This window comes from Mastigoproctus giganteus, chromosome 10 (genome assembly GCF_048544385.1).
Source record: "Mastigoproctus giganteus isolate SK-2022 chromosome 10, ASM4854438v1, whole genome shotgun sequence".
Taxonomy (NCBI): Eukaryota; Metazoa; Arthropoda; class Arachnida; order Uropygi; family Thelyphonidae; genus Mastigoproctus; species Mastigoproctus giganteus.
In genome coordinates this window covers 156,812,831-156,828,559 of record NC_143584.1, presented here as the reverse complement: position 1 = coordinate 156,828,559, position 15,729 = coordinate 156,812,831, and the positions used below count along the sequence as shown (strand labels likewise).

General features: G+C 44.5%; 1 protein-coding gene across 1 annotated transcript in view; it reads right to left on the bottom strand.

Moving 5' to 3' along the window:
• LOC150079402 (uncharacterized) overlaps positions 1 to 15,729 on the bottom strand; it is a 1,085,915-nt gene that overhangs the window by 28,115 nt on the left and 1,042,071 nt on the right. The window contains exon 14 of the mRNA XM_090383052.1: positions 3,321 to 3,880. Within this exon, the coding sequence (XP_090239178.1) occupies positions 3,321 to 3,880 (560 nt within the window). The remainder of the gene's footprint in view (positions 1 to 3,320; positions 3,881 to 15,729) is intronic.

The following is a 15,729-nucleotide window of genomic DNA, read 5'->3' as shown; positions in this document are numbered from 1 at the left end:
CCATGCGCAACAGTGTCAAAAGCTTTTCTGAAATCCAAATGTATGATATCAAAATTATTTTTTGCATCCAGTTCCTTTGTAACCACATCATAATAATAGGTAAGCTAAGAAAGATTATGAGAGGTCTCTAGCAAAGAAAGCAAAGAAAACAGCAAAGACTTCTATGCTTATATTAACAGTAGGAGGAAGGGGAAGAATCATATGTTGCCACTTCATATTTATGGGTTAACTGTTCATGACCCTGCTCAGGTTGCAGACAAATTGAATAGGTATTCTGCTTCTACATTCATACATGAGGAATTCTTTACGGTAGAGGATGCCAAAAGTTTATCAAACTCTAACGAGGAGTTAAATGGCTTTGTAATACCTGAAAGGAAAGTGGTAGAGAAATTGTTGAGGATGGACATAATAAAGGACATAATCTGGGGCAGATGGAATCTATCCAATTACATTAAGGGAGACAGCAAGGGAGGTAAGCAAACCCCCAGCCATAATCATGAGAGTATCCTTGGATTCAGGGGAGGCAGGGAGAAGGGCAACACTATGGACTGGAGGAGTTCAAATATATCCCCAATTAATAAAGGGGGATCAAAAGGCAACATGAGTAATTACAGACCTGTTAGCTTAACATCTGTTCCAGGGAAAATAATGGAATCATTGGTTAAAGAAGTAATGTAGGACCATTTGGTCAGGCATACAATTATACTGCAATCACAGCATGGTTTTGTCAAGGGGTAATCTTGTCTCACCAATCTGATAGGTTACTATGATGTAGTGACCAAAGAACTGAAGGTAAAAAATAATTTTTACATGATATACTTAGATTTCAGGAAGGCTTTGATACCATTACTCATAAAAGAGTGCTGTACAAACTGAGGCAATGTGGTATTAAGGGCAAGTTACTGCTATGAATAAAGGAATGGTTAAGTGGAAGAAGACGGAGAGTGGTTATCAATGGACACTATTCTCCATGGAATAATGTTATTAGTGGACTTCCCTAGGGTTCAGTGCTGGTCCATTGTTGTTTTCAATATTTATCAATGATATTTATGAAGGCATATCAGGCTTAATGTCCAAGTTTTCAGATGATACAAAGGTTGGTACGGTGGTTAATGACATTCATCAGGGTGAGCTACTGCAACAAGATCTAGGAAAACTGGGTCGATGGGCTGAGAAATGGCAGTTGAAGTTTAACATAGACAAATGCAAGGTACTGCATATGGGCAGCAGTAACCCCAGAGCAACTTATGAAATATGCGGTATTACACTCAGGGTAGTGGAGCCGAGTGGGCAGGAGCGGGAGTGCAGTAGCACACGCTCTTTGAGTAGACCGGGGTTCAAGCCCCTGACTGCTGAATACGGTCGATCTGCCAACCCGCACTGGACCAGCGTGGCAGATTATGGTCCATTTCCCTCAGCATGAATTGTTGAGGAGGCTTCCACCCTGCAGTGGGTTGATAATGGCTGCACTTTACTTTTTTTTTTAGTGGAGAATGAAAAAGACCTCGAGTAATTGTGCAGTCAGACACAAAATTCTCTAAGCAGTGCAGACATGCTGCCAGGACAGCTCATGGGATTTTGTCAATGATATACAGAAACTTTGCTAGCAGGAATAAGGAAGTGGTTATCCCTTCGTATAAGGTCATGGTTAGGCTGCATCTTGATTACTGCATATAGGTCGGAAGGCCTTGTTTTAGGAAGGATGTAGATTTGCTGAAAGAGTTGCAGAGAAGGGCAACCTGATTGATGATAGGAACAAAAGGGTGCTCTTACCTATAAGGGCTTCAGTTCTGCAAATTGTAGTATCTCAAACCAGACACCTGCAGGTAGATCTGATTGTGGCATTTAAAGCCTTGAATGGATTGAGTAAGTTGAATGTTAATGGTATTCTTCCACTTCCTGAGACTACACACAATGGGACATAAATTCAAGTTAAGGATGGTTGCAGGATAGGTGCATAGAAGTTTGCCTTTAGCCAGTGAGTGGTTGATTGTTGCAACAGGCTTCCAGTTGTCATTGTGGAAGTTGATAGCTTAAAAAAATTCAAGGAAGAAATGGACAAACTTTTGGAGCAAATGTATGGGCGAGATGCAATGGATTTTTTTTTTCTTTCAATTGAGGCTTTCTTGCATCATATGACTCTACTAATGCTAATTGTTTTCTGCTTCGGTAACATTTTATACAAAGTTGATAAACATTTTCTGATAGGGACCTTGCTGGCATCCCAGAAGAAGAGTTTAGAGTATTAGGATTCATAGTTTTATATTTTTCAGTGCCTGGGCTTACCACCCACCACAAAGACGAAATGAATGTTTGCTACATGGCAAGCAATAAATGCACTCAGGAGAAAAATGCCAGAGCTACCTAGGCACCATACTTGCACCACGACCACCAACTTCAATCCTATCCCTGAGATCATGAGGGTAGGGGCATAATATGGCATGGCATTGACATGGTTGACCCTTGCAGGCAAACCCACTAGCGATTGATCGTGGATGAGCCACCTCACGACCACATCTTGTTGAGGCAGGGCCAAAAGTGGTGTGTTGAAGCTGGGCCCTTCATCATCAGGATCCTCCTTTCAGAGTTTCCATGAGTCACAGCATACAGCAAACACTCTGGGTTCCTATGGTGTTACCCTGGAACCTAGGATGTGGGCATTGGATCCCAGTGATACTAACCTAGAAGTCCAGCAGCATCACTGGGAGTTTCCCTCAACGGGTGCAGGTGGGTGCCATGTCAAGGGAGGAATGGGGGAAAATTGGAAATTATACCTCAGTAATAACTGTATGGAGCCACATAGATATCAAAACAAAAATAAAGTTTTATTTTTTTTAATTCAAAATTGTTAACCAACATTGCAATTTTTCATGAAAATAAATTAATTTTTTAACTTCATTTTTCTGCTATGAGTAATCTAAAGATTAAGCAAAACTTGAAATAACAAGAGACAACTGCAAATGCTACTTATTTTTTTTTCACTGTACTAATACTCAGAATAGTGTATGTACCGCCAGCAGTATTCCACCATTATACTGAGCTTGCTGATTGGCACATAAAATATAACTCTTTACACATACAAATAAACAAAATATAAAAAAACTCTTTGCTACAGCTAAAGTAACTTTTTGAACATGTGTTTATATTTATTTTAATGTTTTAATTAAAAAAAATAAATCTGTTATCAGCATTAAAAAATGAATATAAATTTGAAGATATAATCAGGGCTAATCAGAAAACTGGTAAACAGCGTAGTACTGTTGTCAAGTTTTTAATTATTTTAATTATTAAATATTTTACTTGAAGATACTTTACTATACCTGCTAACATTAGTATACTGTCCTCCAGTACCATCTCCGAAATCCCAAAAAAAATTGAGTTTTGTTCCACTTGCTGCTGTTGCCTTAACAGCAACCTCTTCAAACAATGCTACCATTGGTGTAGTTAACAATGTTAATATAATTCCAGATATCGGTTCCTCAACAGCAGCTATCGTAGAACATGATAACCAGCTCACAGAATTTGAAATATTTGCCCAGACATGATAATATCCTGGTGTCATGTATTGGTGGACCACAGTAATTATTGAATGAAACAGAGGTTGATTTTTCTTGTTACCCTTCTTAATGCCCTGAGTAGTGTGCATCACTATTTCATAATTCCCATCGCCAAAATTAATATAAATTTGTAATTCAGAACTGCCTTCCACAAAAAAAGTGATAGTAGTTTCACGATTAGCAATTGATGTTGGAATGGTGATATTGGCTTCTCTCAAAAGCAGACTTGCATTAAAAAGAACTGAGGCTTCAAGATGCACGAAAGAATTCTGTACTCTGGTCCTTAATGCATAAGATCCAGGATGAAGCATGACAAATGAAGACTGAAAAATAAAAAATAATAATTTAGTATACACAAAAGATATACAATTATTTGAAATGGGATGATACATGGTTTGCCATTATAAGAAGATTAACAAAAATGGAAGACACTGCTACACTACAAGGGAATTTGCTTTAAGATGTTTATTGCAATTTTACCATATCAATCTACACTTGATACAGGTTAAGACCATTTCAAGATTCTATAGAACCCTGGCTTCAGGTCTCAGTGGAGGGAGGAGAAAGCAATTACAAAGTAGTTCATGGTAATAATAAAAAAAGTTAACAGATATTTATTTAAAGTATACCCAGTAAAATAAAATAAAATAAAATATTTCCAGAAGCTTTCGGAACTCGTGTCCCTTTCTCAACTGACAGAATTTTTAAATACATTACAAGCAAACTGTGGCACGTTACTCATTCGTCATTGTTGTAGCACGGACGTGTGCTGCCTTGCGCCAGTGATCATCCATCAATAAAACGGTTGTCTCCAGGATTGGATGTATACGCATGCCTTTCTGGCGATTTAATGCCTTAGGGTTGTTCATTATGTTTAGTGACTCTAGCCATAGGCGGTGGCGAAAGTGTCGCGCGTGGTCCACTATCTCAAAGTCGCGCTTGGGGTCAAGATCGTGGTTGGTAGCCCAAAAATGTTCTGCAAGCGCGGACTGGTCAGTTTCGGCAAGCCGGATTGCTCTGTCGTGTTCCGTGAGGCGATCCTGGAGACGTCTCGATGTCTCACCTACGTAGCAACTGTTACAGGCCCTACAGGTGATACGGTACACTACATTGCTGCGTAAGACAGGTGTGACAGGGGTCTTCACACTGGAGACAAGTGAACGTAGGTTCCTACCTGGTAATTGTACACATTTTATGTTGTAACTTCTCAGGATCTTCGAGATACGTCCTGACACTCCTGGATAGTACGGAATGTAGGCGGATGATATGCCGACTTGCTTCGGAGGTCTTGGGTTGGAAGTAAGCTCTTGTGCCTGTAACAAGCATCTGTTTAGTACATGGGATGGATAACCGCATCTGGTTAAGTCCGCCTTCACACGGGAGATCTCGTTACGTCTAATTGTGTCGGTGCTGGAATGGCTCCAGGCCCTGGAGAACAGGGTGCGGGCAGTGCTATTGAGATGGCTTGGAGCGTGGCCGGACCCGTAGTTGGTGAATTGACCGCACCACATGGGTTTGCGGTATACTGAGGTCTCTAGATGTGGGCCTACGCGATGCACTAGCACGTCCAGAAACGGGAGCGAACCGTCCACCTCTGATTCTACGGTAAACTTGATGAAATTGGATAGAGAGTTGAGGTATTCTAGTAGTACCGTTTCAGAACCACGTGGTATTATGGTAAAAATATCGTCGACATATCTACACCACGTTGTAATAGGTGTAGGTGGGTTCTGGTGTATCTGCTTCTCCAGATCTTCCATGGCGATGTTAGCTACTACGGAACTGACAGGGGCACCCATAGCAGTGCCATGTACTTGTTTGTAGAGTGAGTCTTCAAAGGTGAAGATGCTGCTAGAGAGGCATAGGTTGAGGGCGGTACAGATGTCATCAGTGGATAGTGACGTCCTGGATTGGAGGCTTAAGTCGCTCTCAAGGAGCCTTCTGGCGCAGTGCACGGCCTGTTGGACGGGAATCGAGGTGAATAAAGAAACCACGTCAAATGATGCCATGACAGAGTTATCAGGGATTGAAATGTCCTTAATGGTGTTAATGAATTCACTGCTGTTTTTAACGGTGTGAGATGTATTACCTATAAGAGGCGAGAGGAGGCTCGCGATGTGTTTGGACAGTTCATACGTTGGGGCACTGCAGCAAGACACTATAGGTCTGAGAGGAATACCCGGTTTATGGATCTTTGGTAATCCGTAGAATTGTGGTAGTTGACAGCCAGTACCACGCAGAAGATGGTGAGTCGCGGTCGGGATCTTCTTATCTTTAAGCCATGCGTGGACAAGTTTATTAACATTTGCTTCCAGACGTTTCAAGACTTTAACGGGAGGATCAGGTAGAGGTTCATATACGTTAGGATCGAGTAATAGGGCCAAGGCTTTCTCTCGGTAGGCTGATCGGTCCAGCACAACAGTCCGGCGCCCTTTATCCGCAGGAAGTACAACGATGGAGTTGTCTTTTCTTATAGATGACAGGGCGGCACGTTGGCGGTGGTTGAGGTTTGAGCACGTTTTTCGAGTGTTGCGGAGGACTGCGGCAGTCTTGAATCGGATCTCGTTGGCAGTTTCTTCGGGAAGGTTGGTAATACTGGCTTCTATGCCCATAGCGAGCTGTGTGATGGGAGGTTTCGATGGTATAACGGCGAATTTCATACCGTTTGATAAAACACTCAGCTGCTCGTTGGACAGTTGTTTGTTACTTAGATTCAAGACGAAAGAAGTCGTGTCGTCTGAACGAGTGTTCGTCTTTAAGGAGTTAGTTTCTATGCTCAAGTTTATGAACTTGCGCTGTTGGCGTAAACGGTAGGTATCCGAGGTCTGACTAGCCCGATGGCAGATGGTATGTATAAGGTTTGTAAATACAATAGGCGAGACCTTACCTTGTATATGTTGTAACAGTCTGGACTTGTTGTAGTCAGCGTTCCTGATTTCATGGTGGAGATGGGATATCCATAAATTTAACGTGCGCAGGCTGAAGTTAAAGCAGGCACTGTCCATATGAGAGTTGTGGAACGGGGCTTTGTATCGGAACCCTTTAGGTATAATTCGATTGCTTTTGCATCTGTGGGCGAAGCGTAAATGTTGCCTGTAGCGAGCTATTGAGAGGAAGCATTTTTGCAACTGTGCACAATCGTTGTAGGTATTATGGCCATAAAGTGATCGAATAGTGACAAATGGGCCTGGAGTACTGGGGTCCATAGTTTAACAGATATTTATTTAAAGTATACCCAGTAAAATAAAATAAAATAAAATATTTCCAGAAGCTTTCGGAACTCGTGTCCCTTTCTCAACTGACAGAATTTTTAAATACATTACAAGCAAACTGTGGCACGTTACTCATTCGTCATTGTTGTAGCACGGACGGACGTGTGCTGCCTTGCGCCAGTGATCATCCATCAATAAAACGGTTGTCTCCAGGATTGGATGTATACGCATGCCTTTCTGGCGATTTAATGCCTTAGGGTTGTTCATTATGTTTAGTGACTCTAGCCATAGGCGGTGGCGAAAGTGTCGCGCGTGGTCCACTATCTCAAAGTCGCGCTTGGGGTCAAGATCGTGGTTGGTAGCCCAAAAATGTTCTGCAAGCGCGGACTGGTCAGTTTCGGCAAGCCGGATTGCTCTGTCGTGTTCCGTGAGGCGATCCTGGAGACGTCTCGATGTCTCACCTACGTAGCAACTGTTACAGGCCCTACAGGTGATACGGTACACTACATTGCTGCGTAAGACAGGTGTGACAGGGGTCTTCACACTGGAGACAAGTGAACGTAGGTTCCTACCTGGTAATTGTACACATTTTATGTTGTAACTTCTCAGGATCTTCGAGATACGTCCTGACACTCCTGGATAGTACGGAATGTAGGCGGATGATATGCCGACTTGCTTCGGAGGTCTTGGGTTGGAAGTAAGCTCTTGTGCCTGTAACAAGCATCTGTTTAGTACATGGGATGGATAACCGCATCTGGTTAAGTCCGCCTTCACACGGGAGATCTCGTTACGTCTAATTGTGTCGGTGCTGGAATGGCTCCAGGCCCTGGAGAACAGGGTGCGGGCAGTGCTATTGAGATGGCTTGGAGCGTGGCCGGACCCGTAGTTGGTGAATTGACCGCACCACATGGGTTTGCGGTATACTGAGGTCTCTAGATGTGGGCCTACGCGATGCACTAGCACGTCCAGAAACGGGAGCGAACCGTCCACCTCTGATTCTACGGTAAACTTGATGAAATTGGATAGAGAGTTGAGGTATTCTAGTAGTACCGTATTCAGAACCACGTGGTATTATGGTAAAAATATCGTCGACATATCTACACCACGTTGTAATAGGTGTAGGTGGGTTCTGGTGTATCTGCTTCTCCAGATCTTCCATGGCGATGTTAGCTACTACGGAACTGACAGGGGCACCCATAGCAGTGCCATGTACTTGTTTGTAGAGTGAGTCTTCAAAGGTGAAGATGCTGCTAGAGAGGCATAGGTTGAGGGCGGTACAGATGTCATCAGTGGATAGTGACGTCCTGGATTGGAGGCTTAAGTCGCTCTCAAGGAGCCTTCTGGCGCAGTGCACGGCCTGTTGGACGGGAATCGAGGTGAATAAAGAAACCACGTCAAATGATGCCATGACAGAGTTATCAGGGATTGAAATGTCCTTAATGGTGTTAATGAATTCACTGCTGTTTTTAACGGTGTGAGATGTATTACCTATAAGAGGCGAGAGGAGGCTCGCGATGTGTTTGGACAGTTCATACGTTGGGGCACTGCAGCAAGACACTATAGGTCTGAGAGGAATACCCGGTTTATGGATCTTTGGTAATCCGTAGAATTGTGGTAGTTGACAGCCAGTACCACGCAGAAGATGGTGAGTCGCGGTCGGGATCTTCTTATCTTTAAGCCATGCGTGGACAAGTTTATTAACATTTGCTTCCAGACGTTTCAAGACTTTAACGGGAGGATCAGGTAGAGGTTCATATACGTTAGGATCGAGTAATAGGGCCAAGGCTTTCTCTCGGTAGGCTGATCGGTCCAGCACAACAGTCCGGCGCCCTTTATCCGCAGGAAGTACAACGATGGAGTTGTCTTTTCTTATAGATGACAGGGCGGCACGTTGGCGGTGGTTGAGGTTTGAGCACGTTTTTCGAGTGTTGCGGAGGACTGCGGCAGTCTTGAATCGGATCTCGTTGGCAGTTTCTTCGGGAAGGTTGGTAATACTGGCTTCTATGCCCATAGCGAGCTGTGTGATGGGAGGTTTCGATGGTATAACGGCGAATTTCATACCGTTTGATAAAACACTCAGCTGCTCGTTGGACAGTTGTTTGTTACTTAGATTCAAGACGAAAGAAGTCGTGTCGTCTGAACGAGTGTTCGTCTTTAAGGAGTTAGTTTCTATGCTCAAGTTTATGAACTTGCGCTGTTGGCGTAAACGGTAGGTATCCGAGGTCTGACTAGCCCGATGGCAGATGGTATGTATAAGGTTTGTAAATACAATAGGCGAGACCTTACCTTGTATATGTTGTAACAGTCTGGACTTGTTGTAGTCAGCGTTCCTGATTTCATGGTGGAGATGGGATATCCATAAATTTAACGTGCGCAGGCTGAAGTTAAAGCAGGCACTGTCCATATGAGAGTTGTGGAACGGGGCTTTGTATCGGAACCCTTTAGGTATAATTCGATTGCTTTTGCATCTGTGGGCGAAGCGTAAATGTTGCCTGTAGCGAGCTATTGAGAGGAAGCATTTTTGCAACTGTGCACAATCGTTGTAGGTATTATGGCCATAAAGTGATCGAATAGTGACAAATGGGCCTGGAGTACTGGGGTCCATAGTTTAACAGATATTTATTTAAAGTATACCCAGTAAAATAAAATAAAATAAAATATTTCCAGAAGCTTTCGGAACTCGTGTCCCTTTCTCAACTGACAGAATTTTTAAATACATTACAAGCAAACTGTGGCACGTTACTCATTCGTCATTGTTGTAGCACGGACGTGTGCTGCCTTGCGCCAGTGATCATCCATCAATAAAACGGTTGTCTCCAGGATTGGATGTATACGCATGCCTTTCTGGCGATTTAATGCCTTAGGGTTGTTCATTATGTTTAGTGACTCTAGCCATAGGCGGTGGCGAAAGTGTCGCGCGTGGTCCACTATCTCAAAGTCGCGCTTGGGGTCAAGATCGTGGTTGGTAGCCCAAAAATGTTCTGCAAGCGCGGACTGGTCAGTTTCGGCAAGCCGGATTGCTCTGTCGTGTTCCGTGAGGCGATCCTGGAGACGTCTCGATGTCTCACCTACGTAGCAACTGTTACAGGCCCTACAGGTGATACGGTACACTACATTGCTGCGTAAGACAGGTGTGACAGGGGTCTTCACACTGGAGACAAGTGAACGTAGGTTCCTACCTGGTAATTGTACACATTTTATGTTGTAACTTCTCAGGATCTTCGAGATACGTCCTGACACTCCTGGATAGTACGGAATGTAGGCGGATGATATGCCGACTTGCTTCGGAGGTCTTGGGTTGGAAGTAAGCTCTTGTGCCTGTAACAAGCATCTGTTTAGTACATGGGATGGATAACCGCATCTGGTTAAGTCCGCCTTCACACGGGAGATCTCGTTACGTCTAATTGTGTCGGTGCTGGAATGGCTCCAGGCCCTGGAGAACAGGGTGCGGGCAGTGCTAATGAGATGGCTTGGAGCGTGGCCGGACCCGTAGTTGGTGAATTGACCGCACCACATGGGTTTGCGGTATACTGAGGTCTCTAGATGTGGGCCTACGCGATGCACTAGCACGTCCAGAACCTTATACATACCATCTGCCATCGGGCTAGTCAGACCTCGGATACCTACCGTTTACGCCAACAGCGCAAGTTCATAAACTTGAGCATAGAAACTAACTCCTTAAAGACGAACACTCGTTCAGACGACACGACTTCTTTCGTCTTGAATCTAAGTAACAAACAACTGTCCAACGAGCAGCTGAGTGTTTTATCAAACGGTATGAAATTCGCCGTTATACCATCGAAACCTCCCATCACACAGCTCGCTATGGGCATAGAAGCCAGTATTACCAACCTTCCCGAAGAAACTGCCAACGAGATCCGATTCAAGACTGCCGCAGTCCTCCGCAACACTCGAAAAACGTGCTCAAACCTCAACCACCGCCAACGTGCCGCCCTGTCATCTATAAGAAAAGACAACTCCATCGTTGTACTTCCTGCGGATAAAGGGCGCCGGACTGTTGTGCTGGACCGATCAGCCTACCGAGAGAAAGCCTTGGCCCTATTACTCGATCCTAACGTATATGAACCTCTACCTGATCCTCCCGTTAAAGTCTTGAAACGTCTGGAAGCAAATGTTAATAAACTTGTCCACGCATGGCTTAAAGATAAGAAGATCCCGACCGCGACTCACCATCTTCTGCGTGGTACTGGCTGTCAACTACCACAATTCTACGGATTACCAAAGATCCATAAACCGGGTATTCCTCTCAGACCTATAGTGTCTTGCTGCAGTGCCCCAACGTATGAACTGTCCAAACACATCGCGAGCCTCCTCTCGCCTCTTATAGGTAATACATCTCACACCGTTAAAAACAGCAGTGAATTCATTAACACCATTAAGGACATTTCAATCCCTGATAACTCTGTCATGGCATCATTTGACGTGGTTTCTTTATTCACCTCGATTCCCGTCCAACAGGCCGTGCACTGCGCCAGAAGGCTCCTTGAGAGCGACTTAAGCCTCCAATCCAGGACGTCACTATCCACTGATGACATCTGTACCGCCCTCAACCTATGCCTCTCTAGCAGCATCTTCACCTTTGAAGACTCACTCTACAAACAAGTACATGGCACTGCTATGGGTGCCCCTGTCAGTTCCGTAGTAGCTAACATCGCCATGGAAGATCTGGAGAAGCAGATACACCAGAACCCACCTACACCTATTACAACGTGGTGTAGATATGTCGACGATATTTTTACCATAATACCACGTGGTTCTGAATACGGTACTACTAGAATACCTCAACTCTCTATCCAATTTCATCAAGTTTACCGTAGAATCAGAGGTGGACGGTTCGCTCCCGTTTCTGGACGTGCTAGTGCATCGCGTAGGCCCACATCTAGAGACCTCAGTATACCGCAAACCCATGTGGTGCGGTCAATTCACCAACTACGGGTCCGGCCACGCTCCAAGCCATCTCAATAGCACTGCCCGCACCCTGTTCTCCAGGGCCTGGAGCCATTCCAGCACCGACACAATTAGACGTAACGAGATCTCCCGTGTGAAGGCGGACTTAACCAGATGCGGTTATCCATCCCATGTACTAAACAGATGCTTGTTACAGGCACAAGAGCTTACTTCCAACCCAAGACCTCCGAAGCAAGTCGGCATATCATCCGCCTACATTCCGTACTATCCAGGAGTGTCAGGACGTATCTCGAAGATCCTGAGAAGTTACAACATAAAATGTGTACAATTACCAGGTAGGAACCTACGTTCACTTGTCTCCAGTGTGAAGACCCCTGTCACACCTGTCTTACGCAGCAATGTAGTGTACCGTATCACCTGTAGGGCCTGTAACAGTTGCTACGTAGGTGAGACATCGAGACGTCTCCAGGATCGCCTCACGGAACACGACAGAGCAATCCGGCTTGCCGAAACTGACCAGTCCGCGCTTGCAGAACATTTTTGGGCTACCAACCACGATCTTGACCCCAAGCGCGACTTTGAGATAGTGGACCACGCGCGACACTTTCGCCACCGCCTATGGCTAGAGTCACTAAACATAATGAACAACCCTAAGGCATTAAATCGCCAGAAAGGCATGCGTATACATCCAATCCTGGAGACAACCGTTTTATTGATGGATGATCACTGGCGCAAGGCAGCACACGTCCGTGCTACAACAATGACGAATGAGTAACGTGCCACAGTTTGCTTGTAATGTATTTAAAAATTCTGTCAGTTGAGAAAGGGACACGAGTTCCGAAAGCTTCTGGAAATATTTTATTTTATTTTATTTTACTGGGTATACTTTAAATAAATATCTGTTAAACTATGGACCCCAGTACTCCAGGCCCATTTGTCACTATTCGATCACTTTATGGCCATAATACCTACAACGATTGTGCACAGTTGCAAAAATGCTTCCTCTCAATAGCTCGCTACAGGCAACATTTACGCTTCGCCCACAGATGCAAAAGCAATCGAATTATACCTAAAGGGTTCCGATACAAAGCCCCGTTCCACAACTCTCATATGGACAGTGCCTGCTTTAACTTCAGCCTGCGCACGTTAAATTTATGGATATCCCATCTCCACCATGAAATCAGGAACGCTGACTACAACAAGTCCAGACTGTTACAACATATACAAGGTAAGGTCTCGCCTATTGTATTTACAAACCTTATACATACCATCTGCCATCGGGCTAGTCAGACCTCGGATACCTACCGTTTACGCCAACAGCGCAAGTTCATAAACTTGAGCATAGAAACTAACTCCTTAAAGACGAACACTCGTTCAGACGACACGACTTCTTTCGTCTTGAATCTAAGTAACAAACAACTGTCCAACGAGCAGCTGAGTGTTTTATCAAACGGTATGAAATTCGCCGTTATACCATCGAAACCTCCCATCACACAGCTCGCTATGGGCATAGAAGCCAGTATTACCAACCTTCCCGAAGAAACTGCCAACGAGATCCGATTCAAGACTGCCGCAGTCCTCCGCAACACTCGAAAAACGTGCTCAAACCTCAACCACCGCCAACGTGCCGCCCTGTCATCTATAAGAAAAGACAACTCCATCGTTGTACTTCCTGCGGATAAAGGGCGCCGGACTGTTGTGCTGGACCGATCAGCCTACCGAGAGAAAGCCTTGGCCCTATTACTCGATCCTAACGTATATGAACCTCTACCTGATCCTCCCGTTAAAGTCTTGAAACGTCTGGAAGCAAATGTTAATAAACTTGTCCACGCATGGCTTAAAGATAAGAAGATCCCGACCGCGACTCACCATCTTCTGCGTGGTACTGGCTGTCAACTACCACAATTCTACGGATTACCAAAGATCCATAAACCGGGTATTCCTCTCAGACCTATAGTGTCTTGCTGCAGTGCCCCAACGTATGAACTGTCCAAACACATCGCGAGCCTCCTCTCGCCTCTTATAGGTAATACATCTCACACCGTTAAAAACAGCAGTGAATTCATTAACACCATTAAGGACATTTCAATCCCTGATAACTCTGTCATGGCATCATTTGACGTGGTTTCTTTATTCACCTCGATTCCCGTCCAACAGGCCGTGCACTGCGCCAGAAGGCTCCTTGAGAGCGACTTAAGCCTCCAATCCAGGACGTCACTATCCACTGATGACATCTGTACCGCCCTCAACCTATGCCTCTCTAGCAGCATCTTCACCTTTGAAGACTCACTCTACAAACAAGTACATGGCACTGCTATGGGTGCCCCTGTCAGTTCCGTAGTAGCTAACATCGCCATGGAAGATCTGGAGAAGCAGATACACCAGAACCCACCTACACCTATTACAACGTGGTGTAGATATGTCGACGATATTTTTACCATAATACCACGTGGTTCTGAAACGGTACTACTAGAATACCTCAACTCTCTATCCAATTTCATCAAGTTTACCGTAGAATCAGAGGTGGACGGTTCGCTCCCGTTTCTGGACGTGCTAGTGCATCGCGTAGGCCCACATCTAGAGACCTCAGTATACCGCAAACCCATGTGGTGCGGTCAATTCACCAACTACGGGTCCGGCCACGCTCCAAGCCATCTCAATAGCACTGCCCGCACCCTGTTCTCCAGGGCCTGGAGCCATTCCAGCACCGACACAATTAGACGTAACGAGATCTCCCGTGTGAAGGCGGACTTAACCAGATGCGGTTATCCATCCCATGTACTAAACAGATGCTTGTTACAGGCACAAGAGCTTACTTCCAACCCAAGACCTCCGAAGCAAGTCGGCATATCATCCGCCTACATTCCGTACTATCCAGGAGTGTCAGGACGTATCTCGAAGATCCTGAGAAGTTACAACATAAAATGTGTACAATTACCAGGTAGGAACCTACGTTCACTTGTCTCCAGTGTGAAGACCCCTGTCACACCTGTCTTACGCAGCAATGTAGTGTACCGTATCACCTGTAGGGCCTGTAACAGTTGCTACGTAGGTGAGACATCGAGACGTCTCCAGGATCGCCTCACGGAACACGACAGAGCAATCCGGCTTGCCGAAACTGACCAGTCCGCGCTTGCAGAACATTTTTGGGCTACCAACCACGATCTTGACCCCAAGCGCGACTTTGAGATAGTGGACCACGCGCGACACTTTCGCCACCGCCTATGGCTAGAGTCACTAAACATAATGAACAACCCTAAGGCATTAAATCGCCAGAAAGGCATGCGTATACATCCAATCCTGGAGACAACCGTTTTATTGATGGATGATCACTGGCGCAAGGCAGCACACGTCCGTGCTACAACAATGACGAATGAGTAACGTGCCACAGTTTGCTTGTAATGTATTTAAAAATTCTGTCAGTTGAGAAAGGGACACGAGTTCCGAAAGCTTCTGGAAATATTTTATTTTATTTTATTTTACTGGGTATACTTTAAATAAATATCTGTTAAACTATGGACCCCAGTACTCCAGGCCCATTTGTCACTAAAAAAAGTTAAAGTTGCTTTGTAAGCATACAATTGATAATTGATTTAATTAACTACAATAAGTTCAAAGTAGCTTATATCTTGAGAAGACAATCAAGAATGCAATGCTAGTTCATGGTTCTCTTCTAAAGAGCAGTACAGTATTACTAATGAAAGTTATTAGCTTGGAAATGAAAACCAGTTATTATCACACCAAACTTATATTAAATTAAAAAATGGTTGACTATTGAGATTTAAAACAAACAAATCTTGATGAGAGAGTAAAAATTGATTAGTAAGTGCCTGCTAAATTTAGGTATACGGGAATAAACACATCAAACCTTAATACTTTGCTTAATGGAAAACAATTAGTCAGAAGGCACCACAATACTAGAAGAACAAACCTAATTTAATTTAAATGCTAAAAAACAGAGACAGAAGTAACTAAACAGATAGGGATGTTGGACTGAGACTGACCACAAACGTCAAGAGGAGTGCAATCCA